The sequence below is a fragment of the Marmota monax genome, unplaced genomic scaffold, assembly GCF_021218885.2.
Source record: "Marmota monax isolate L192 unplaced genomic scaffold, Marmota_monax_Labrador192_F-V1.1 WCK01_AAM20220418_F8-fsc00059, whole genome shotgun sequence".
Taxonomy (NCBI): domain Eukaryota; kingdom Metazoa; phylum Chordata; class Mammalia; order Rodentia; family Sciuridae; genus Marmota; species Marmota monax.
Window position 1 is genome coordinate 6,581,281 of NW_026693595.1, and position 27,259 is coordinate 6,608,539.

Genomic DNA, 27,259 nt, shown 5'->3' on the forward strand with positions numbered 1-27,259 from the left:
TAACTAACACCATAGGTAGAAAATTCCACATTTCTTATGATCAGTCATAGTCAATTCAGGTGTATTAGACATATATTATGTATATGAAGTATTCATGAAACATAAATGAATTTTTTATTTAAACTTGGGTCTCATCCCCAAGAGAACTCAGTATGTATAAGCAATTATTCCCAAACTGTGAAAACCTGAAATCTCAAATGCTTCAGATTAGAAATACTCAAAACTGTAAAACAATTGATATTTACTCTTCAAAGTTATATGTATCTCATGTAAGTAAAAAATATGTGGCATTCAGTTCTACTTTGCAGGGAAGTGGTTTGCAGGTAGGCAGAAAAGAGATTAAACGGATAGCACAGAATTCCTACATTTAGTATTAAGAGGAATAAACAAACAATTTCTAATTCTTTTTTGGGGGTGGGGGGATGGAATTTAGGTGTGCTTAAGTCACATTCCCAGCCATTTTTTATATTTTATTTAGAGGCAGGGTTTCACTGAGTTGCTCAGAGCCTTGACGAGTTGCTGAGGCTGGCTCTGAACTCATGATCCCCCTGCTTCGGCCTCCTGAATTGCTAGGATTTACAGGTGTGCGGCACTGTGCCTGGCTTCAATTTCTAATTCTTATAACTTAATATCAGTACTGATATAAACCTATACTTTCTAAACAAACACTAGTTTCATGCTAGGCAGCACACTAATCACCTTGTCACACAGCCTAGGTACACTTCAACAGATGAATGGATAAAGAAAATGTGGCATATGTACACAATGGAATATTACTCAGCCCTAAAGAAAAATAAAATTATGGCATTTGCCGGTAAATGGATGAAACTGGAGACCATTAGGCCAAAGGAAATAAGACAATCCCCTAAACCAAAGGCCAAATGTTCTCTCTGATGCATGGATGCTAACACACAACAGGGGGCAGAAAATAGAAGTTCATTGAGTTAGACAAAGGGGAATAAAGGGAAGGGAGATAGGAACAGGAAAGACAGTAGAATGAATCTGACATAATTTTCCTATGTTCATACATGAATACACAACCAGTGTAACTCTACATCCATACAACCAGAAAAATGGGATCCTTATTGGAAATAAGTTATATTCCATGTACGTATAATATGTCAAAATACACTCTACTGTCATGCATACCTAAATAAATATATAAATGAACTGAATATCATATCCCTGAAGTAGTCAGATATTATATGTATGGCTATAGACAAAGATTAAGCTTGGACTTTAGGAAATCTGCCCACAGTTAAAAAAAAAAAAAAGACGACTGTCCATCACTGTATTTGTATTCACACTTATCCTAGCTTAGTATCTATCCTATAAGTATTCAAGATAGTGGTGACACTATCAAACAGGGGCTCACAATTATAGGCCTTTCCCTGGGAATGTTCTATTGGTCAGGAACTCTGCTGCCTTATTTGCCTTCCAAAATCTGCATAAGTATCAACCCCATGAGGGTTAACAAACAACCTCTCTTTCCCCTCAGCATCCTTACTATGTCAGCTTTCTTTTGCAAATTTATTTCCTTATTAAAGCAAAGGATAAAATCAGAATTGTTAGTAATGGTTCCTCAGAGGGATATGTCATGTGTTCAAAGGGACAAGTAGGGGGAAAAAAGGGTTTTCCTTGGTTTAAGTGAATTGCATAGCAAGATGAACAGACAAGACAGATTAAAGCACATGTAGGTAAATGGCAGCAAACATGAGAAGAAAAAAGAACAAGTAAAAGAGAAAGCCAAAGCTACTTAAATACACTTATATACTGTTTTCCTTTTTGAGAAAACGGAAAAAAGTTTTACTGATTTGCTAGCAAAAGAGAAACAGGGGACTCCTGTCCAGAGGCTGTGATTCTGCCCATCAGCAGGAACAGTGGGCTTTTAAAGAGTTGATTCAAAGGCTACATTCCTCATGTTCTCTGTTGGAGTTGTAATTCACTTGTTAATTTGGGAGACAGTCATTTCTGATATCTTCTAGTACCATCCCCCAAATCTTGGAGACTTTGTTCTTATGGTGGGTGTGTACTCAAGGACACATAACTCTGCCTAAAATGGGGAAGAAAGGTAATCCTGTTTCTCCTGAGACTGGAAGAGATTAGGGAGGAGCAGGGAGAGAGAAGAGAAAGAAACAAGTCCATTTTAAAAATAAGCTGCAGTGGCAGAGAAGCAAGGGCTACATTCAGAGCAAAGTGGACCACTGTTAGATTTCCCCACCGTACAGTACACTCCATTTCTAAGGAAAAAAGGGCGACAACATCTCCAAGCTGCTCTTCCTGCTGGAAGAGGGTGAAATTGGGGGAAGTAATCCAAAGTCCTTGTTCTCTATCAGGTGGGGTGTGGACTGTTAAGGGTATCCAGCACAGTCGAAGTTTAGAGGACCACAGTCGCAGATTGCTTATCATTCTTTGGGGATGCTATCCGTGAAATACATGAGGACTTTTTCTCAGCATGGAAGTAAGGAGGGATGGGCCTAGCATTGGGAACTTTCCATGGTTCTACCACTGGCAACAGATTGCCCAATGAACGTGATCTTCCCCTCTGCTCTGCTAGGAAGGTCCCTCATAGTAGTACAGGGGATGGGCATATCCTGTTAGGAACTGAACACCCCACCTTTATCCTATTATGGTAAAGAACATTCAATGGAAGGTCTTTGATGTTTCCTAATAAAAATAAAATATACTGTCTGAAGCTCCATCCATCTGATCAGCTTGTCCATCCTGCCCCTGTTTTTGAAACTACTTTCTGTGTTATGTGGGTTTTTTTGCTGTTTTATTTCTCTTAGCTTTTATTTCTCAGCCAGCCCATTGCACCAGGAGAACCCCATACCCACTGCCCCACACAGATGTGGGAGGGGATTCTTGATTATTTAAAATGCTGGTATGGTGATGCAATCCTGTAATCCCAGCAACTCAGGAGGCTAAGAGGCAGGAAAATGGCAAATCCGAGGCCAGGATGGGCAATTTACAGAAACCCTGCCTGAAAGTAAAAGGCCTGGGTTCAATCCCTAGCATCACACACACACACACACAAAAAAAAAAAAAAAAAAAAAGGAATGAAATGACCAAATGAGGGCCCTTACAAGTCCATTTTGCAAAAATGAGTGGTTATACCAAGTCGTCTGTGTCTTTAGTTAATAATGACATCAAATCACAGAGATCATTTGGGAAAATAAAAAAATAAAAACCAGAACTCTTCATGTGGGTGTACCTCTTGTGTCTTAGTAAGGTTTAGAAAAGAGGCCAAGACCATCTATATAGATGAAACCAATTTCCATCACAGCTTTGAGAACTGAGTGGGTATTGTTCACAAGTAACAAAACCTAAAGGGATAAGCAGCTAATCAGAGGTTATTTCTCTAGACAGTATAACATGGCTGTCTTTGTAAAAAATTAATTAGCAATTCAAAGACTGAAAACAAAAGCTCCCAAGAAACTTCTCTAATTTCCAGAAACACAACAATCAATACTACTTTCTGTTACTACTAACAAAATGAATCATAACAGAATACTCCTGTCAATTTGTACCTAATCTTATCTGAACTAAGGCTACTGGAATAGCTTTCACTATGTCAAGTTTAGAAGAGTGCTTACTCCAAAGCCATTATGATTTCACAATATTTCCATAAACAGACATAAATCTGTTAAGTCTCATTAACAATGATTTAAAAATAAAACTTCAGGCACCAGGATCAAATATTGAATAATGACTGGATTTAGAACTCCATGCAGTATCTACATAATTGGCCAAGTTTTTCATGAAATCTCTTCAAAATATTATTTCCTATATTGAACAACTACCTTCATAGGTTCAATCAATGAAGTAACCTTCGGCATGGACTTTACAATTATTAACCAAAAGAACAACAGACCTGCAGATGACCTTTCCGACAAGGCCATAAGAAATGAGGTGGTTCTGAACTACTGCATCCATTTTGCTTATTTAGAATAAATACTATTATTCCTTTTGTGTTCCTTTCATTGTGGGAAAGGCTGTCTTCCCTGTCTCTGTTTGACTAGGTATATTTTTACCTGCATGCTCTTACTTGTTTATCTGCTAGCACCCCCCCCCCCCACACACACACTAGGTATATTTTTACCTGCATGCTCTTACTTGTTTATCTGCTAGCACCACACACACACCACACACACACACACACACACACACACACACACACATTTCCCCCCTTTCTTCTGGCTATAAGCTATTTTAGGAGAGGATTTGAAGAAGCTAGCTTCACAGTAAGGAAGCTATTAATCTATTCTAATTTAATATTTCCATTCCCCTGTGCAGTTCTGTCTAAAACTTCCTAAAGCCTATATTCTAAATATGCTTTCCACAAAAAATTAGCACTATGGTTTACTTTGATATAACAAAAACTATTTTTTCTTAAAAAATTTCATTTTTTTACTGACTTTTGGGACTAATGAACTTCATATAAACTGCATATGTTTACTGTACAACTTGATGAGTTCTGACAAATACATACAACAATAAAACCACCACCACCATCAAGATAATACCACATCTACCACCCTCAAAAGTGCTGCCCCTCTGTAATACATCCCACTATACCCCTTCCCAGGCAACCATGCCTTCTGTTGCTAACTAAGCATTCTGTATTTTGCAGAATTTTATAAACAAAATCATATAGTTCATAATGTTTTTTTGGTCTGGCTTCTTTCAATGAGCATATTTGACGTCTTCGTATTATATAAATGCTTCATTTCTTTTTGTGGCTGAGAAATAGTCCCTTGTGTGCATATATAATTTGTTTAGTCATTCAACATCTTCTGGGCATTTGTTTCTAGTTTTTACCTCTTATTCCAAATGATTTTCCAAATGGTCACACACTTTAAATTCCTACCAGCAGTAGGGGAGTTCTAGTTGCTCTAATTTCTCACCAGCACTTTGGTCTTTTTGACTAATAAAGAAAATATTTTATGCTTCGAGGGCTTCATAAAGTCTCCGTCATATATTCTTCTTTTTAAAAGGAAAAATTCTTTGCAAAATGTAAAAACTATTCTTAACTCACAGGAATTTAACAAAATATGACTTTTAGCTGGATTTGGCCCAAAGGTATAAGTGTCCTTGGTCTAGATACAAGTCCTCTGACAGGTGTATGTTTTGCAAATATATTCTCCCAATTTGTGGCTTGAATTTAAAAAAGAGCAAAAGTTTTAATTTTGATGAAATATGATTCTTTTTCTTTTATAATTTGTCCTTATACTCTATTTAAGCAATCTTCGTAAATTCCAAGGTCACTGGGATTTTTTCTCTTCTATTAAAATCAAGACATTCTGCAGCTTTAGCTTACATTTAAGTCTGTGATCTATTTGTATATGGCATGAGCTAAGGATTGTGGTTCATTTTTCACATATGACTCAATTGTTCTAGCCCAATTTGTCAGAAAGAATTACTTTTTCAATTGAATATGTGAATCTAATTCTGTTCCATTAAAAAAATATATACATATATTTTTTACAAAAATGTTGTCTTGATTACTGTAACTTTAAAAGCCTTAAATGTGAATCCCGCAAATTGTTCTTTTTCTTGGGGGTGGGGTGGGTACCAGAGGTTGAACTCTCGGGCACTTGACCACTGAGCTTCATCCCCAGCCCTATATTATATTTTCTTTAGAGACAGGGTCTCACTGAGTTGCTTAGTGTCTTGCTATTGTTGAGGCTGGCTTTGAACTCGTGATCCTCCTGCCTTAGCCTCCCAGGCTGCTAGGATGAAAATTGTTCCATTCTTTAGAGCTGTTTTCATTTTTCTAAACTCATTGTAATTAGGAACTATTTGTCAATTTCTCCTAAAAACTTCCTGGGAATTTTATTTAATCTATAGACTTGAAGAAAAATTGATATTTTTAACAAAATCTGAATCTCTGATCCAGGAGACAATGTATTTAATTTCTCTTAGGAAAAACTTCTCATTAAAGTTTTGTAGCTTTCAGTATATGAGCCTTGTAAATATATTCTCAAATATTTTGTATTTTTGGTGTTATTATAACAATACTACTTTTAAATTTTAATTCCCAAGCTAGGTGGCTCCCACCTGTAATCCTAGCAATTCAAGAGGCTGAGGCCTTAAGCAACTGAGCAAGCTCCTGTCTCAAAATTAAAAAAAAAATAAAAAATAAAAAGAACTGGAGATATAGCTCAGTGATAAGGCACCTAGTACCAGGGATGAGGGGGATTTCAATTTCCAACTGTTCATTTCTAATAGACGAAGCCACAACTCATCCTGATGAATTAAATTTACTGTTAGTTCTAGTAGCATTTTTAGAGATTCCTTAAATTTTCCAGAGATGATCACATCTGTCTGAAATCACTAGGTTTCTTTTTTTTCAGTTGGTATGTCTTTTATTTCTTTTTTTACTTTACTGTATTGGTTAGACCCTCTAGTACAATGTGGAAGAAGAGTGGTTTGTATGGATACTTTCCTTGTTCCAAATTCTAAGAGGAAAGTAAATAGTCTCTTATCATTGAGTGTAGTATGAGTTAAGATTTTTGTAGATGTTCTTTATCAGACTGAGGAACTTTTCTTCTTTTCCTGATGCAGAAAGATTTTATCATGAAAGAATACTGGTTTCTATCAAATATTTCTTCTACATAAATTGAGAACATAATCTGTTTTTTTCTGTTAATACAATGACTTACGCCAATGAATTTCCAAATGTTAAAGCAACCTTGTATATCTGGGATAAAACTCAGTTAAGATGTATTATCCTTTTGTTATACTGTTGGACTTGATTTGTTAACGTTTTATTAAAAATTTCTACATCTGTAGAGCATGGAGGATTTTTTTAGGGTAGTGGAAATATTCTTTGTGATGCTATTAATGGTAGATATATGCCACTATACATTTGTCTAAACCCACAGAGTGTATACGTTCAACAAGTGAACCCTAACAAAACTACAGACTGGATAATTATGATGTGTCAATGTAAATTCATCAACTATAACAAATATACCACTGTGACAGTTGATGGGGCTGTGCAAGTATGGGGATAGTAGCATATGAAAAATCTCTGTAGCTTCCACTCAGTTTTGCTATGAACTCAAAACTGCTCCAGAAAATTAATTTTTTTTTTTTTAAGATAGGTCTAAGTTGCTTAAGAGCCTCACAAAATGCTGAGGCTGAAATTAAACCTGTGGTTCCCCCTGCCTCATGCTCCACAGCTGCTGGCATTATGGGCATGTGCCATTGCACCCAGTTAGGAAAAAAAGGCTTAAGAAAGAAAGAAAAAAAAATATGCAACTGTGTTCATGAGAGATATTGTTTTTATCTGGTTTTTATATCCCATAATGCTGGTCTCATACAATGTGTCAAGAAGTATTCCTTTTTCTTAACCTTCTGTAGGACTTGAGATAGAACAAAGATTAATTCTTTCTTTAAATGCACGGAAAGAATTCACGAGTGAAGAATCTGGGACCTGCATTTTCTTCGTGGGAATGTTTTTAACTACAAATTCAATCTTGTAATATATAGGGCTACAATAATTATTTATTTCTTCTTGAGACAAGTGTAGCAGTTTTGTGACTTTTAAGGAATTTGTCCTTTAATCTAATTTGTCAAAAATTTTGACACAAAGTTGTTGATCATATCTCTTAATATCCACTAATGTCTGTAGTATCTGTAGAGCTATGTATCTCTCACATTAAGTTCTCCTTTGCTGCCCTTTGGTCTGGAAACTCTCCAGGTCATAAACTGCAGCAATCACAGGGCTCAACTTGTTTTCCCCCCTTCTTTCATGATCAATGCCTTTTGCTGCCAACAACTGCTTCATATATTTTGTCATATTTTTTAGTGGCTTATAGTGAGAGGGTAAATATCATGCTCCCTGTTATTTCAGCATGACCAAGAATGGAAGCTTTATCTTTTTTTAAAATATTTATTTTTTAGTTGTAGCGGTCAATACTTTTTTTATGTGGTGCTGACGATTGAATCCAGGACCTCATACGTGCTAGGCGAGCACTCTACCACTGAGCCATAACCCCAGCCCCAAGCTTTATCTTTTTACTATGAAAAATTTCAAACATATAAATGTAGATAATAGTATAATAAACCTTCATGTACTTAGCATTTAGCTTCTACAATTCTCAATCCATGACCAATACTCCTTTCCTACATGAACCCCTCTCTAGACTGTTTTAAGTGATCTCATATATCTTCCAATTTCTCCTATAAATATTACAGCAATGTATATCTAGAAGATAAACTTTTTAAAACTCCACAACCATAATACCATTATCAAACTTAAAACGCCATCAATAATTTTAGCATCAAACACTGAGTCAGTATTCATATTCTTCTGAATTGTTTTTATAGTTGATCTATTCAACTCAAGATTAAAATTAGGTCCACACATTACTTTTAGTTAACTTTGGGTTAACATGGTTTTTAAGTCCTCTTAAACTTAGTTTACTTTTGTCCTTGAAACTTATTTTAGAAACTGCACTGTTCAATAAAATAGGCATCAAAAAGCACTTAAAATGTAACTAATATTATACTGAGGAGTTGAATTTAAAAATTTTAATTTAAATTAGCAACTGACATTTGTTCCAGCTATCAGACATGTTTAGAGCAACTTGGGTGTAAAAACCAACTTTTGCAATTGTTAAGTTTTAACAAATACAAATTCAGATAAAATATTTTTGATGAAAATTATCATCTGACTTGAGATGTATTAAGCATAAAATCAATTATTTTGAAGACTTAGTATGACAAGGAGATATAGAACAGGTAATTAATAAATTTCCTATAAAGCCAAATATACTTTTATAACTAATTTAATCTATTTCTTTTTACATTCTAAAATTTGGCCATTAGAAAGAGTATAATTACACATAACATCTTACATTGTATTTCTATTAGAAAGTTGTTGTTTTTTTAAGCTTCAGGAGTTTTTTTTTTTTTAACTTTATTTTTATGTGGTGCTGAGGATCAAACCCAGCACCTCGCATGAGCTAGGCAAGCGCTCTACCTGAGCTACAGCCTCAGCCCCTAATAAAAAGTATTTAAGTAAACCATTTGTCCTACGGGTCCTCTATATTCTGGACTTTGCTATTCTGCATTGTGTCCTTTAATGTATTTCTTGCTTCTTACAGTTCCTGAAAACTGGGAATTTTAGATCAGTGGTTCTCTACTGAGGGGCAATTTTACTACCCAGAGTAAATCTGGCAATGTCTTGAGACATTTTTGATTATCACTACTAATGTGTGTATTACTACTATCACCTAGTTGGCAGAAGCCAGAGTGCTGCTAAACATTCTATAATGCATAAGAAAGCCTCTCACAAAAAGAATTATTCAGTTCAAAATGCCAATAGTGCTAAGGCTAAGAAACCCTGCTATCAGGGATTATGAAGACTGGAATTTGATTATTTCACAAGATTACTCTATAGGAGATAGCATACCCTTTTATCAGAATATATATAAAATATGTGGCTTTTTGAGTATTAGCTAATGTGACATACTGATTCATTAGCAGCTGCAAAGTGGTGATATACTAATCCTGTAATTCCTTTTTCATTCATCAATTAGAATATTTTTGCAAAGCAAAATTCCTCTCTCATTTATTTATCAAAACAATAGTTTACATAAGAAATGTAGGATAAATGCTTAAATTCTCTTTATCATTTTTCAAAATAATAAGTTGGTTGCCTAAATATCACACAAAGTGACCAATACTATTTTTTCAGTATCATGAATTTGTGGATTTAGACATTTGTGTTTTCACGTAGGATCCCTTCATTAGGGATCAATAGGAGAGTCTTCATGTAGGTTACTGAGATCTGTTAACAATCAAGTTGTCTTTGATTACTTTCTTACTTTCCCATACGACAAGATGATCTAGGGTTACTTATATATATTTTTCCTGGGCCTGGAAATCAGAATCAGTCACTTCTCCAATGAGTCATTTTAGTAGAAAATAATATTTAGAGGTCATAATCTAAGTCATTTCAGTAAACAGAGTGAAGAAATTATTTTTCCTTTTTTTCAGAAAAAATACATTATAGCCTTTTTTAATACTTCCAATTCAAATAAACACCTTTCAAGTTTTTATTACTTCATCTTCTTTATTTTACATCTAATATAAAATTCTATGCTGGAAATTCTAATGACATTAACATAATACTTATTTGCTTTACCCTATAACATTTTCAAGATAACATTCCAAATACTGTTATTAACTATATATATATAAACCCTGAAAACTTTTTTTTTTAAATAATTTTTTTTCTTTTTCTTTAGGTCTTTAGACTCAAACTGCTATGCTCAAAGTGATTTGGAATAATTTTTCTGTGATGCTATACTGCTAACTCAAAGTTAGATACAACTGTTTCATTTTGCTTCTGCTAAATTTGCCTCTCAAATTTTGTTTATTTTACTGGAAGACAGTCCAAAGGAGAAAAAAATAAAATAAAATCTGTTTACAATGAATGTAGCTTTTAAAATTTTTTAAAAAATAAATGACAATGGAATGCATTACAATTCTTATTACACGTATACAGCACAAATTTTCATATCTCTGATTGTATATAAAGTATGTTGACACCAATTCATGTCTTCATACATGTACTCTGGATAATGATATCTATCACACTCCACCATCCTTGCTAATCCCTTGCCCACTCCTTTTTCCTCTCATCCCTCTGCCCTAAATAGAATTCATCTGTAGCTTTTAACTTCACTTTTTCCTACTCCTGAACAATTACAAAGAAAATGTTCTAGTTTATTATTATAATTTTTAAATAAGTAAAATATGATCTTCTGACCTTCAGAAGATCATATTTAACTTATTTAGAAATTATAATAATAAACTAGAACTACCATCTTGTTGCCAGATCTTCTTTGGGTTGAAGTTAATATACTGTATCACATTTTCTTCCCTATGCACACTATTTCAGTATTTATCATTTCACAGCCAGATATTAACAGAAGATTAAATTGATGAGGTTATACAGCCTTTAAGTCTTTAAAGTATTACTTTCTCAATTGGCAGGATGTATTAAATTTATAAATTAAATAGCATAAATATCATCATACTGCAAGTAATAACATATGATACACGTTTTTAAACTAGTCAGAGACTGGAATCTCAAAATATAAAATAAAGGTAAAAACATACCTCTGTGATGCGTAGTTGTGATGACGCAGCCATATAATCTGATTCTAATTTGTTCTTTTCTGAAATTACGGTAGTATTCTGAAGAATTAAGTCTACTTTTTCTATGTGCAAAGAAGTACAAATCTAGGGACAAAAATCCTTGAGTTTAGTTCTTTTCCTAAGGGTACTGTTTTTACGTTATCTATGCTTTAGAAGTATGAAAATGCCAAACTTTATTTTTTAAAATGAAAATATAAATCATAAGAACAAACAAAAAACAACATTTTTTAGCCATGTGTGGTAGCCCACACCTGTAATCCCACTGGCTCTGGAGGCTGAGGCAGAAGGATCTCAAGTTCAAAGTTAGTCTCAGCAACTTAGCAAGGCCTTAAGAAACTTAGTGGGACCCTGTCTCAAAAAATAAGAAAAAGGGCTGATGAAAATCTAATTTAAATTAAGCTAATTTAGTTAAATCACTAATACTTAAGTTTTTGCTTAAGACCTTACCTCCAATAAAGCACTCTGAAGTTTTACTATCCTTTTTTTTTTTTTTTTAAACCAGTTATTATCATTATTATTTTGCACCCAGGATTGAACCAGGGGTGTTTAACCACTGAGACACAACCCTAGTCCCTTTTTATATTTTGTTTAAAGACAGGCTCTCATTAAGTTGCTTAGGGCCTCACTAAAGCTGCTGAGGCCGGTTTTGAACTCACAATCCTTCTACCCCAACCTCCCAAATGACTGGGATTACAGGCATGTGCCACCACACCCAACTCTATCATTTATTTTAAAAATTATTCAAAATTAAGAAAATGACTTACCTTTACTAGGTTTGTTAATTCAGTAACAAGTTTTGCTTTCTGAATGTTTATTTCTCTGATTTTGGTAGTTGCTTTTCGCTCTTCCTCTTCAAGGTTACAAGTATCCTGTTCCATCAGTTTTAAACTGTATGACACATATGATGATGTAGAAATCAAAAGTTAAACAAAAGGAAGGAACCAAAGGCTTAAGTCTCCTGCAGTTTTCTGTGCTATATTTAGCAATCCAATTCAAAAGTATAAACTGCTAGCTCCTAGATTAAATAGTTTTATGCAATCAAATCAAAAATCAAAAAGTATTTGTTGAGATTATTCTTTACCAGGACAGTCTGATAATACTAATGGTATGGTAAAGGATCTGGAGCCAGACAGGTGGCTACAAATGTCATTTGTGCCACTCATCCATGCAGAGTGGAAACCTGGACAAGTTACTCTTATGAGTTTCAGTTTTGTCATCTGTAAATTGCAGATAATACTAGTATTTCCCTTACAGGAATATGAAGATTAAAAAAGGTCAACACTCGACATATTTAATATAGTGTCTGGCCCATAACTGACTAAAGAGTAGAAGCTGTTACTGCTGTTATTAATACTATTTATGAAACACTGTCCTTTCCCTTAAGGAGCTTACATCGAGAGAACTGATCAGTAGGTAAAAAACAGAATTAAAAGACAATAACAATCTGAAAAGTTAAAACCATACTTTTTTAAAGATGAAGAAACTAAGGCTCAGGAAATTTAAATAAATTACCTAAAATCACAGATATTGAGTTGTAAGATGTATTTAACATCAAAATTCATGCTCTTTGCATTATACCATGCTACCCACAAAGAAAAAGAAGAAAGGATAGAAGCAGTAATAAATAAGAATGAACAAGTTCAGTGGGTGTTGCAGAGTGGCTTAAATGGTACAAGTTAAGAGTATGTTGGGATGGACATTCTGGTTGTTTTATTTATTTCTTTTTTCAATAGTATTCTGAACTAAATGGAGAGGGGACTAGTCAGGGAGAGACTACTAACCAGGTCATCCCTGTATATCCCCAAATAAATAAAGGTAGGAACCCAAAAAGTCATTTCATTGCCTCCTACCCCCCAAATCCAACATTATAAGGAGAAAGTTTAGTTTCAGACAATGAATCTACTACAGTAGTCACACAGTAAAGATTAAGTATATTGCAAATGACCAAACATAGAAGTGAAGAGCTAAAAGTTAAAAAACAAAAAGAGGTTTAAAGTTGAAAAAATGTTCTAAGAAGCTAGACTACATAGATGTATCTTACTTCAAACAACCACGGCATATTACCTTTTTGTGTGTGCCAGGGAATGATGAATCCAGGGGCACTTAAACACTGAGCCCGCATCCCCAGCCCTTTTTTCTATTTTATTTAGAGACAGGATCTCACCGAGTTGCTTAGGGCTTCACTAAGTTGTTGAGGCTGGCTTTGAACTTACAATCCTCCTGCCTGAGCCTCCCAGGCTACTGGTATTATAGGTGTGTGTCACCATGCCCAGCAACATTCTGGGTTTTTAATTCCTAATACAGTAAAGATCAATAATGTAATCCATATAAATAAAATTTATTCAGGGGACTCATTAATTTTAACCATGTAAATGGGTTTAGGGACTGGAATAGAAAAATTCACAGCATTTAAGATTCACCTCCCTTTCCCCTATGGACAAAAATTGTGTTTGAGCAATAAGAAAAAATTTCAGAGAGAAATTACTATAAAATGTGCTTGTGGCAATGTGGTGTTGTTGCAGGGGTTTTGTTTGTTTGTGGTACTGGGGATTGAATCCAAGTATAGTCTATCACTGAGCTACATTCTCAACCCCACTTTTTTTATATTGAGATACGGTTTTTCCTAAGTTGCCCAGAACACACTGAAGTTGTGATCCTCTTGTCTCAGCCTCTTGAGAAGCTGGGATCACAGGTGTGCGTTACCATGCCTGGACACAGGGTTTAATTAGTAGTTTCCCATGCAGTGCTTGGGACTCCCATCATTCCCTGGAAAAGGCCAAAAGATACCTTCCTAGTTTGGAACTAATTTTTTGTTCCAGTTGTCTCTTTTTTGTTTTTCTTTCAAGAAGCTCCTTCTTCTTTTGTCTCAGTTCATTGTCTTTGTGTTCTAGATGCCTGTTTGTCTCACGTAAGGCATTTAATCCTAAATCCACAGCTTGTAATTTCCTTTTAATTTCCTAGGGAATATTGAAAATTGTCAACATATTTTTAAAAGTTCTAGTTAAAGCTTTAGAAAACCAGTTAATATTCTTTTCTAACCATTAAATCCAATTAACCAACCTTTAGCTGTTCTTCCAAGTGTCTTCTTTGTTCTAGATCCACTGTGACTGTGAGAAACTGGGCTACTTTCAGGGATGTGTTACTAGAAATAACTTTGTTTGAATAAAAAGAAGTTTTCACCACATACTTTTCTTCTGCTGTATAAATTTGTTTTAATCGAGTTTCTTGTATTACCTATAATGTTAAACAAGAATTCATGAGCATCTAATAGAAAGACATGTTTTAAAGGACTAAAGAATTAAAACCATATATTAAGTAAATTCTGGAAGATCAAAACACACTAGGTATACTTTCTTCTTCTTTTTTTCCCCCTTATCCTATCCAATAACATCTCTAAAAGGGTGAATAATACAACTTAGGTTATTATTTTGAAAAACCAAATGAGGGAAGAGTGAGGAAAAAACTGAACTAGCAAAGTCAGCTATACTTCCACTCTCTCCCAATTATACATTTGGAGCTTTATTACACTAAAGAATAGACCAGAGGAATTAGGTGCCCAGTATATTATACTGTTATTTTGATTAAGTAATTTACTATGTCCTCCCTTGGCTGTATTGTTCAAAGACATATAATCTTTTATTTTCACCTTTTTTGAGGTCTTTTCTCTCAAGAACTTACACAAGGAGGTTCATAAGCATAACCATTCTGCTCATAAAAACATTATTAGATCTTTGTTTCTACATATTTATCAATATGCTATGATGGATTTTCACCCAAATCTTTAAAGGTTAATAACAATGCTATTATAGCTTATTTCCTTCTAAAAATTTATAATTTAAGTGAACAGATAAGACACATTTAAGTACACTTAGTCAACAGGGTTATAAACTGTCATCCTAAATTCTAAATTTGTAATAAGGTACAGACCAGGTGAGGTTAGCCTTTGCAAGTTTCATGGAAATGAGTTTTAACTGGGATTTTAACTGACCGAGATAACGAGAGGAGGGCATTCCTAGAAAAAGGATATTCAAGCTAAAAAAGTGAGTAGACTTCTAAGATTCACCAAAGAGGTGAATCTTAGAAATTAGTGGGAGAACAATCTCATAAATAGTGCATAATCACTGTTAGAGAACTTAATATATTTAAGACTTGACAATAAAACATACACTAAAGAATATATTTTTATTCTAAGGAAGAAATATAGCTATTATTGCCATTACCTAAAAATGAAACAAAAAGAAAATTTATTCAAGGAAGAAATACAGCCATTATAACCATTTCTAGACATGAAACAAACAGAAGAACTGAGGTACAAAATTTCTCAATAAAAGTTTGTATATTGTGAAAGATAGCCAAGATAATACCATAGCTTTACCAGGTGCTTGAAGCACTTCCTAACATGTATTAATTATACATATACATGTCTAAAAATTATCTCATCATAATTTAAATTATTTTTACACAACACAGCACAAGGCTGGGCATTGAGACAATCAAGTATAAGAAACATTCAATATAATCAAGGATTTTAAAAATATTATTACTTATATAAATACCAAACAGATTAAGGTGAATGAAAAATATCTGAAAAGAAAGGATAAGAGAAGAAATAATTTTATTTTAATGTGAGTTACAGGAATTGAATACTGTGACTTAAACAAAAGGTAGGGCTGGGAAGGACGGTAGACTAAGACAGACATTATTACCCTATATGCATGTATGTATGATTATACTATTGGAGTGACTCAGCACCATGTATAGCCAAAGGACTAAGAACTTATGCTCCATTTGTATACAATATGTCAAAATGCATTCTAATGTCATGTATAACTAATTAGAACAACAACAAAAAGAATAAACCAGGAACTATGTAAAAAAAAAAAAAAAAGGTGAATCTTTTGAAGCATCATTCAAAAGATTTTCCAAATGCAATCATTGCTCCTTTCTGCCGCAAAGTAAAGCTATGAAAGTCTATTGTCTTTCCCCATCAATAAAGAATTACTACTTCTACCCTTACTTCCAGAGATAGCTCTACCTATTCTTGGAGTTATGGCATAAATTGGTTTCATCTACATAGATGGTATTGTTCTCTTTTCTAAATCTCACTGATTTAAGACACATGAGAGGTACCCCCATGTAGAGATTTCTAAATTTTTATTTCCCAAGTGATCCTATATATATGTCATTTTAACCAAAGATATAGGCAATTTGGTACAAGCACTCTTTTTTTTGCGAAATGAGTTGGTAAGGGCCCTTTTCTTTTGTCCTTCTTTTTGTTTTTGTGGTCCTGAGGACTGAATTCAGAGCTTTATGCATCCTAGGTAATAACTCTACCACTGAGCTACATCCCAGCCCTGTTCTTTATTTTATTTTTAGACAATGTTTCACTAAATTGCCCAGGCTGGCCTTGAATTTGTAATCTGCCTGCCTCACCTGCCCCCCCCCCACAAGCAATCCTGGTATTACAGGAATGCATCACTGCACCCATCTAAGGATTCTCATTTCTTTCTTTTTAACTTTTTTCCAGGGCCCTCACTTCTTTTTTTATATATATTTTATTTATTTGTTCTTTTTAGTTATACATGACAGTAAAATGTATTTTGACATGTCATACATAAAAGGAGTATAATATCCCATTCTTGTGGGTTGTACATGATATGAAGTTACACTAGTTATGTATTCATATATGACAAAGGTAAGTTATGTCCAAATTCATTCTACTGTTTTTCCCTTTCCCACTCCCCTTCTTTCCCCCCATTTCCCCCACCCAATTTGGTGAACCTCCACTCCTCCCTCCCCACCACCTATTTTGGGTCAGCATCCACATAACAGAGAGAAATTTGGCTTTTGGTTTTTAGGGACTGTCTTATTTCATTTAGCATGATAGTCTCCAGTTTCATTTATATACTGGCAAATGCCATAATTCCATTCTTCTTTATGGTCAAGTAGTATTCCATTGTGTATATGTACCACATTTTCTTTATCCATTCATCTACTGAAAGGCACCTAGGTTTGTTCCATAGTTTAGATATTGTGAACTGAGCTGCTATAACACTGAAGTGACCATTTCACCATACTATACTGATTTTAAGTCCTTTGGGCATATGCCAAGGAGTGAGATAACTGGGCCAAATGGTGATTCCATTCCATGTTTTCTGAGGAATCTCCAACAGTGCCTTCCATAGTGATAGTGGTTGCACTGATTTGCAGTCCCCCTAGCAATGTATGAGTATACCTTTTCCCAAAATCCTCACCAACATTTACTGTTACTTATATTCTTGATAATTGCCATTCTGACTGGAGTGAGATGAAATCTCAGTGTAGTTTTAATTTGCATTTCTCTAATTGCTAGTGATGTTGAACATTTTTTTCATATATTTGTTGAGTATCATATTTCTTCTTCTGTGAAGTGTCTGTTCAATCCCTCACTTCTATCTTCTATTAGTGAAGTATACAGAGCCCCAAATGAATGATTACCCATCATGAATGATCTGAAGAATACTTCTATACTGTTATAAAATGAACTCAGTATTATAAATAGCAATTAGGTTCCCAGAAGTTTATATACAGTATTAATATGGCAACATGGTGGTACAAAAAAACCTGTTCCCCAAGCCTCTTTTCTTTTGAGACAGGGTCTTACTAATTAAATTACTTAGGACCTTGCTAAATTGTTAAGGCTAGTCTTGAGTTTGTGATCCCCCTGTCTCAGCCTCCCAAGTCACTGGAATTAGAGGTATGTGCCACTGTGCTTGGTCGTGCTTTATTTTAAACTAAGAAGTTTCAATGAAACTATGTTTTGGTAACGATTCAATACTTTTCTTACCCGTTCAATTCTTTCCCTGGTTCTTTCAGTTCCCACAGGAACTTCATGAATATGATACTGGCAACAAAGGTAACTCATTACAGGATCAGGTGCATCAAATAACTCTCGCAAATAGGAGAAAAATCCATATTGTCTGAAAGGAAAAGTACTGATTTTTCAAAAGAACATTTACAAATTTTGATTGTTAAAACTACAAATTATTTCAACAATGGAAGAGGAATTCCTTTTTTTTCAAACATTTTAAAACCACTTAGTATTATTTACTTCCTTGTCAGAGAAGTTTATTAGAAACAATCAAAGTATTCTTTTGTTGTTTCTTCTATTGTTCTTACCTTTAGAATGTCAACTTATATCCAGAGTTAAGATATTCACTTATAATTGTTCATTACTGCAATATTTACATTTAGTCCTTCTGGAAATTATTTCTGTATTATAAAATGATTTACCATTTAATTTTCCCAATACCTAACCAACTCTTATCTTGCATCTTTAATAAAAGATATTTAGCATTTTCCATTAAATAGTCCAGTATTATTCCACTGATTTAAATTATCACTTTCATCACACACTATGCCACATGATATATTCCTGGGCCTAACTTCTTCCATATTTTAGACTTCAGTAGATATTCTACAAGAGAATAGTACAGCTTACATCAAACATATTATGTGACAAGGAGATAATCAAAATATATTTAAGATTATTCAATATTCAAATTAGTTGTAACAATATTTTCACAACTTACTTTAGTTCATTCAGAGACCTTGAAGGTGCTTTGTCTGCATATGAACTCTTGGGAGCAATAACAGCATTTACTCTTAACTTTTTATTGTCACGAACCTGGATATAGGGAAAAGAAAGTATTATCTTAATTATCATGTATTCTCAATTGAAATGATTTTTCAAGTTGCTATATTGCTACTGTCATTCATGGGATAATCAGGAAAAAAGCAGAACACTCGATGTTTGATGATACTTAATAGTATTGCTTGTGTTAATGGCAGGTTACAAAGTATTGGGCTAACCTTTCTACAAATAATTACTACAAATTCTGGACTAGATTTTAAAAACAATCATATGGCCAGCTCAGTGGCACCTGTAATACCAGCAGCTCAGGAGGCTGAGACAGGAGTATCGTGAGTTCAAAGCCAGCTTCAGCAAAAGTGAGGCACTAAGCAAAGCAGTGAGAGCTTGTCTCTAAATAAAATACAAAATAGGGCTGGGGGTGTGGCTCAGTGGTCAAGTGCCCTGAGTTCAATCCCCAGTTCCCCCTCAAAAACCAATCATATGAAGACATTGGAAAAACAGAGGCTGGAGGAAAGTTGATACTCAGAAGAGAAGAAAAGTACTGAAATTTGTGCTAAAGTGGTTTCAGGGTAATCCCCAATCTGGAGCACAGGAATGGGAATAAAATTCAGGTAGAAAGCTGTAGTTTTGTTGCTGTAGGAATCATAGGATGGAGTTTTGGGGTAACTAGAATGGCTACAAATTCTTAGAAGGAGAGTGTTGCAAAGAAAGAAGGTTCAAAATTTGCATATAAACTCCTGTTTAAATCCTTGATTGACCCTTAAACTATAAAGGGATGAAAAATTCCAGGGGGCTGGAATAAAGCAACAAGTGGAAGGCTGAAAAAACTGCATGTAGATTTCAATTGCTGCCCATTGCATGGGATAGAGTTTAGAGTTCAACTACGTTAATTGTCTGTTAATCTCTTTAGAATAAGACAGATGAATCCAGTCTTTACATTACGCAGTAATTTTTTATTGTATACTAAATGCGACCATAGTCAAGAAAACAAATAGTGAAGAGATTACGTGTGTATATAAATTCAAATAACTATTTCTCCTCCCATAATCTTAAGATTTCATTTCATATATACATAGATACATATATATACATATATGACTATTTAGTATTTAATTTTTCAAAATAAAACACACAAACATATAATCCTGTACTTATTACTCTTTGACAATATGTTCACTTGATTATTTAACTTTCTGGAAATAAATTCAAATAACTATTTCTCCTCCCATAATCTTTTTTTAAAAAAATATTTATTTTTTAGCTTTAGGTACACAAAATATCTTTATTTTATTTTTATGTGGTGCTGAAGATCGAACCCAGTGCCTCACGCATGCCAGGCGAGTGCGCTACTACTTGAGCCATATCCCCAGCCTCCTCCCATAATCTTAAGATTTCATTTTTCTGATACTAGCAATGCTCTTGTTCTAATTCTACATTACTGGGAAATTTCTTCCTACTGACTACAGAGTTGAACACTCAATTCTCAATTCATGCTTATTTCAATCTGATTTCAAAATCCTAACAGTTGATGAGAGAAACTTGGAAATAAAGAAAATAACATTGTCTCCCCCCCCCCTTTTTTTTGAGAGAGAGAGAGAGAGAATTTTTAATATTTATTTTTTATTTTTTCGGTGGACACAACATCTTTATTTTATTTTTATGTGGTGCTGAGGATCGAACCCAGCGACCCGTGCATGTCAGGCGAGCGTGCTACCGCTTGAGCCACATCCCCAGCCCTAACATTGTCTTATAAGTTCAACTAGTAAAATTCACTCACAATGAATATAATAACATTTCAGTGAGGGTTTTCTAGGAAGCTTCCTGATATGTTTACTGGACTATTTTACTGGACTATTTTTGAATTCCTGAAAACCAATAAAGAAAGGTAAGCTTAACATAATGTTCAAGAGACAAAATTGGACAATGATTTTTATTTAGTAAATTATAAAAAAATCAAATTCTATTTTGATTCAGTATACGCAGAAAAGGAGAAAGATAAAAAATTACAATTGGTAATGTAGGCTATGATAGATGGTAAAGAGAAGAACAGACAAAATTATATCATATAAATGCTAAAAAATGGAAGCGAATATAGTTTTACAAATACCAGACAAAGGAGACTTAAATGAAGAAATGTTATGAGAGGGAAATGTTATAGTTTTCTCACTAAATGTGCATGTACCTAATAACATAGCTTCAAAATGCATCCAAAGAGTGACTTAACTAAAAGCGACACAGATAAAGTTCAAATCATCAGAGGAGATTTTCACATACTTCTCTCAGTAGTTGATTAAGCAAATGGAAAACTGGAAAACTATCAGTAAGTTTATGGAAGATTTTAATTACTAACATTTGAATATGTGCTTATGGTTATATATCTGTATAGGAATGTGTGTGTGTGTGCGCGCGTGTAATTCTAAAAATATCAAAATGCATATATGAAGTACACAGGCTTACCAAAATTATTCATATTCTGGGCCATAATATAAATCTAAACAACTTTCAAAATTATTCATATTATGTTTTTTCTTTTTTTATTTGTTCTTATTGATGCTTTACAATTGTACATTAATAATGGGTTTTTCACTGTTTTATACTCACACTTGCACACAACATAACTTGGCCAATTTCATTCCCCACTACACAACCCCTGGTCTTCTAATCTACATGAGAGAAAACATATGGCCCTTGACTTTCTGAGTCTGGCTTATTTTGCTTAACATAATGATCTCGAGTTCTGCCCATTTTCCTACAAATGACATAATTTCATTCTTGATAGCAAAGTCCACTATGAGTATTTTCTTTATTTGTTTATTGATGGACGCTTAGGTTGATTCCATGTTGTGGCCATCATGAATTGTGCCGTTATAAACACGGGTATGCATTTATTGCTGTATCACGCTGACTTTAATCCATTTGAATACCAAGAAGGTGGTAGAGCTGGGTAATATGGTGGTACCATTCCTAGACTTTTAAGGAACCTCCATACTAATTTCCATAGCAGTTATACTTATTTACAATGCTATCAACAGTGTATAAATGTTCTCCCCATGCCCACATCCTCACCAGCATTACTATTATCTGTATTCTTGATGCAGGTAAAAACTTTAAAGCAGGTATGATGTAAGAAAACTATCATCATAATGAATGAACAGAGACCTTTAGCAGACAAAGAAATAAAAAAAAATTAAATAGAAATTCTAGAACTAAAATATGAAGTATCTAAAATGAAAAATTCACTGACAGGCTTATTGGTAAAAGATCCTGGCAATATTAAAAAGATAACGTTATGTAACAGTTTATGCCAGAAACATGAACATCTTAATTAAAATAGATAGCTCCAGATTCAGATATCTTCACTGATAAATGCCATAAAACAGTCAACACCAAAACTTGGCAGAAAAAAGAGGAAACACGCTTGCAAAATCATTTTTATGCCATACTCTCACTGCAAAACCTGACAAAAAGACTATAAATTATTATCACTCATAAATACAAATGCAAAAATATTTTTCATAGACAGAATTCAGCAATATAGGGTTACATGACCATGCAGAGTTAATTCCAGGAATGTCAGAATAACACAACACTCTACCAATCCAATCTATCATATTATTAGAGTAAGTACAAAAGCCATATGATCATCTCAGTAGATACAATTTATAAAGCAACTATTAGAATTCAGTAAGTGAATGTAACAGTGTCACAGGATACAAGGTTAATATAAAAAACCAATTTTATGTCTGTGTACTAGCAATAAACAATTATAAAATGAATTTCAGAAATCCATTTTCAATAATCAAAAACAATGTTTACTTTTATACATTAAAATATATATTTAACAAAAGATGCTGAAAGATGTGTGAGAGGCATGGTGGGACAGTAGAACAGAGAATATTTCATAATAGCACAGATTAGCAATTCTGAAACTACTTTCAGAGCATTCTAAGTTTGAAAAATGAGTAAATACATATGGGGTGCTATGCTTTTCATTAATACAGAAAGAAATAATAAATATTAAAAAAAATTAGAGAGTACCCACTAATGCAACATTGCCAAATGAAAACAGCAGTGTGAACTCAAGGTACATTTAGCTTTCTAGACAAATAAAGAAATAAGTAGATATGCAGGTTTGCATGCAAGGACTTAGAAGCAATGAGACACCAGCAACAATGAAAATAACTAGTTCCTAGGTCTTGGTTTCTAAAAGCAACTAGGGTCTTTGGGAAAAGGAATAGTTATGCAGGATATGTTCAAGATGAGCCATTCAATAAGGCAATAAAATAAGAAATGCTGAAAATATGATGACAACATATCCATAGGACACAGGAGTCAATCTAAGTTTTCACTGGCCAAATCTGGGACAATTTGAGCATTAAAATGATATAGTAATGGCCATGCACAGTGGAGCATGCCTGTAATCCCAGTGGCTCAGGAGGCTGAGAGAGGTGAATTTCGAGTTCAAAAGCCAGCTTCAGCAAAAGCAAGGTGCTAAATAAGCAATTCAGTGAGACCCTGTCTCTAAATAAAATGCAAAATAGGGCTGGGGATGTGGCTCAGTGGTTGAGAGCCCCTGAGTTCAATCCCTGGTACCCTCACCCCCACAAAAAGACAGTAATTGATAATTCATAAAATTCTCTGGGTCTATACCAATATAGTAAATAAATAAATATAAATAAATGGAGAAAAAGCTCTTTTAGTAGAATGCCAGCTAGTAAACTTTGAAGGAAAGATTGAGTTAGACTCATAAATAGTTCTTTTAAAAACAAATTACTGCTATTATTATCATTTTTGTGGTTTGGGGGAAATCTTACATAGGGCCTTGTGCATGCTAAACAATCTCCAGTCCCTTATTAATGGAACTTAAACCTACTAGGCAGTTTCATGAGAGACAAGATATTTATTATCTCAAAAAAAAAATTATAAGGAAAAATAATTAAAAGGAAAAATAATCAGTTTTGCTATACTTATTGTATAAAATACACAATTTTATTTGTATATTAATAATTTAATGTGTAACAAATTTGTTCTAAGCAACTGATATATTAGGAGACAATTTGAGTACTATATGAAATTCACATTTACTTACATGCAATTTCATACAGAAAGAAACAAAAGGTTATCTGCAAGTGAATGCAGAAAACTGCATCCCACTGAACCAAGTGTCGTATATCTTGTATTGCATAACTGAACACACACATTCACACCCCTTCAAACATCAACAAGCCACCTCAGTTCAACATGTGTTTTAAGCCACACCCACCTATATTTGCAGTTACAACTTTTCATCCAATTTCAGATAACCAGTTTAAAATTGTTTTAGTCAATATTAACTCACAAGTTGCACAGTTCTAAGGCTCAGGTCTTTTTCAAAACGAAGCATCCTACTTCTGTTATTTGTATATTAATAATTTAACATGTAAAACTGTGCTACCATTTTTACTAGGTTCATTTTTTTAAATCCATCATAAAAAAATTTGAAAACTGTATCCTAACCCTTTCCCTTCCATAAGCCCTGTGGGATTTTACTGCACATTCTGCACAGCAAAGTGACTTTTTAGACAGGTTTCACTAGGTGGCTTAGAGCCTTACTAAACTGTTGAGGCTGGTTTCAAACCTGCAATCCTCCTGCCTCAGGCACCCAAGCCATTGGGATTACAGGTATATGCCACTGAACCCAGCTAACACCGTGATTTTAAAAAATGTATATCTTGTATTGTAACACAACTGACTGTACTTTGCAATGGAGAAACAATAAAACAAACAGGGCAAAATATAAATAGTCAATCTGGAAAACGGGAATACAAAAATTCCATCTACTACTCTTATAGCTTTTCTGTAAGTCTAAAATCATCAAAATAAAAATTATTTTAAAAATCAATAAAGGAGTGGAAGTAAAATGAAAGAATACTGGCTGTGAGTTAATCTATCATTAATGCTAGTATATAAAGTTCATAAAGTTTTGAAAAATCTATTCTTTTAATGGTTATTTTAAATAAAACTGAATAACACAGTGAGAAAGTAATTTTATTTTCAATTCTATTTCAATATTTCTAATTATATCAACGAGAAAGCTGTAGTTGTCAACATGTCCTTAATTCCCTGTTACCTCTTTTTAAACATAGTACATGCTTTCAGCAAGCACCAGTACAGGTCTAGAATTTACTAACATTGTTTTTATTTTCTTACTGTTGTACAAAATATTTGGTTTCTAATTTGATAGTGATATACTTTCTTTTAGAACACTTTGTTTGGATAACGAATATTCAGGTGACTTAAAGAAAAGCAGTAACTGATATTATAGGCAGGACCCAGACTTTGTAGAACTTGTGAAGGTAGCACATGATAGTACGGAGAAATGGAAAAAATTGTGACTACTGTTTGTAAATTACAGAGGGATGAGAAATGGTACTCTAGTAGATATAATTACAGGATAAAGTTATACAGGATAAACTTCACAATTTAACATACTCACAAAAAATTATATGTATGAGAAAGTTCTGGTCCTACCTGATAAGTAGCTATGGAAAGATAATTGTTATAAGCACAACAGAAAAAAAAAAAGTTCTGGCTGGGGATATAGAGGGTATGCCTAGTATTCTCACAGTATTAGAACATAGTTCAAATCCTCAGTGTACAGGCAACATAAACTTTTGACACAAGACACTCAGTGCAAGCTAAGTTGGTCATCTAATTAAACCTGATTATATGACTTTACAGTATATTATGTCTTACAGATATATAACTCTAATAACTGGCTCTTTCAGTGCACTCTGATGTAAGATCAATAATTCTATAGTCAGGCTTGAAACAGTTTTAACATACATAGATGTTCAATAATTTAGAAGCCATTTTATAATTTTATATATGTATATAAAACATAAACACACACACACACACACACACACACACACATTTTTAAATCCATTTACCTTTATGTTCATTCTCTGCCAACTACTGAACCAGAAGTAGGGCAATATGATAAAAGCCAAAGAAAGTTAAGGATTCTTTCCAAGCATTTGTATACCACAGATATAGGGGACCGCTTGGGCTGATCTAGGGTACTGTCCTCACTTAAATTAACAAAGGTTTAAACAAGACCAAAAAAGATAATCTAAACCAAGCTTTACGAGCATTTTACTTTATTTTATTTTTTGATGTAACAACATTTTAAAGTATCTTTTATTGATAAGAATTTGCTTAACAAGCATTTTTAAAAAAGATAAAGTACATAAAAAAGGGAAATTAAATCTTACTGATAATAACAATATATAGTTGATAATATATAAGCTGTAAAACAAAATCATATGTACCTAACTATATAATATATAATACAGCGTATAAAATATAAAAATATTGATTTCACCTTCAAAGAAAGACTGACTTTATCTAAATACATGCTCAAAAATGGATGACCAAAACCTAAGGCCCATCATCATGTTTCTCTTTGAATCTGACAGAATTATTTTTCAAACTAATTTCAAAATATGTTACAGGTGAAATTATGTGCTGTTTGCCTTTTAAAAAACAAATTTATTGGGATAGGGGTATAACTCAAGTGTGGTAGAGCATTTGCCTAGCATGTGTAAGATCCTGGGTTTGATCCTCAGTACCACAAAAAACAAATCAATAAAACAAAAAGTCAAACTTATCACTTATAATGACAAAAAAGGGAAAGAAATTAGCAAAACTTAGTAATTTTACACAAACTCCTAGCAAAAAAAAGTAGCTACTACTTTTTGCTCTATAATTAAATATTGTAGCACTGAAAGACAAATGTTACATGTGCTACACTGGTTAGTACTTACCTCTCTAAGGAAAACCTCCATATCTTCTTGACTTTCAAACACAAAGGCTCTCAAGTCATTTGATGGAATATGATTTTCAATATATTTGGCATTTTTATTGTCTTTCATATTGATCTAAACAAAACAAAAAGAAAAAAGCTGATCTTCATGGAACCCCTTGATTATTAGAACACATTTATATTGAATATCTTTATTTCCTCAGATTCATACTTGAGAAAAGAAAGACAAGAAAAAATGACTGGGTACAGAACAGTCTTTTAAAAAATCTAGTCTGTTACCAAGAAACAATCAATACATACTTAAACAGAAGCCAAGATTTAAATAGTACCTAATGCATATTAATTTTGATGCTATAAAGAGATAACTTTAGTTTTTTTCTGGTCAACTCATTGAAAACATTTGAAAGAGTCTTAGATTATGACTTAAGAGTTGAAATATTTCTCTTTTCCCAAGCTTTTAATATTTTTCTTCTTAATCTTCAAGAGAACTTCAAATTATATATGGCAATAACTGATAGATAATAAAACACAAAGAACCAAAGAGTAAAACTTTATGAAACTATTGGAAACCTAGGTTTACACCACCATAGCATAAACTTACAAACATCTTTAAAAATTAATTAACTAGGCATTTCTGCCAT

General features: G+C 33.5%; 1 protein-coding gene across 4 annotated transcripts in view; it reads right to left on the bottom strand.

Moving 5' to 3' along the window:
• Positions 1-27,259, bottom strand: part of Smc5 (structural maintenance of chromosomes 5) — a 103,993-nt gene that overhangs the window by 14,918 nt on the left and 61,816 nt on the right. For all 4 annotated transcript variants that reach the window (XM_046459413.1, XM_046459411.1, XM_046459412.2 and 1 more), the window contains exons 11-17: positions 26,620-26,733; positions 18,750-18,844; positions 18,005-18,137; positions 14,239-14,412; positions 13,966-14,135; positions 11,943-12,066; positions 11,140-11,262 (exon numbers count right to left, since the gene is read on the bottom strand). In XM_046459413.1, coding sequence (XP_046315369.1) covers positions 11,140-11,262; positions 11,943-12,066; positions 13,966-14,135; positions 14,239-14,412; positions 18,005-18,137; positions 18,750-18,844; positions 26,620-26,733 — 933 coding nt within the window. The remainder of the gene's footprint in view (positions 1-11,139; positions 11,263-11,942; positions 12,067-13,965; positions 14,136-14,238; positions 14,413-18,004; positions 18,138-18,749; positions 18,845-26,619; positions 26,734-27,259) is intronic.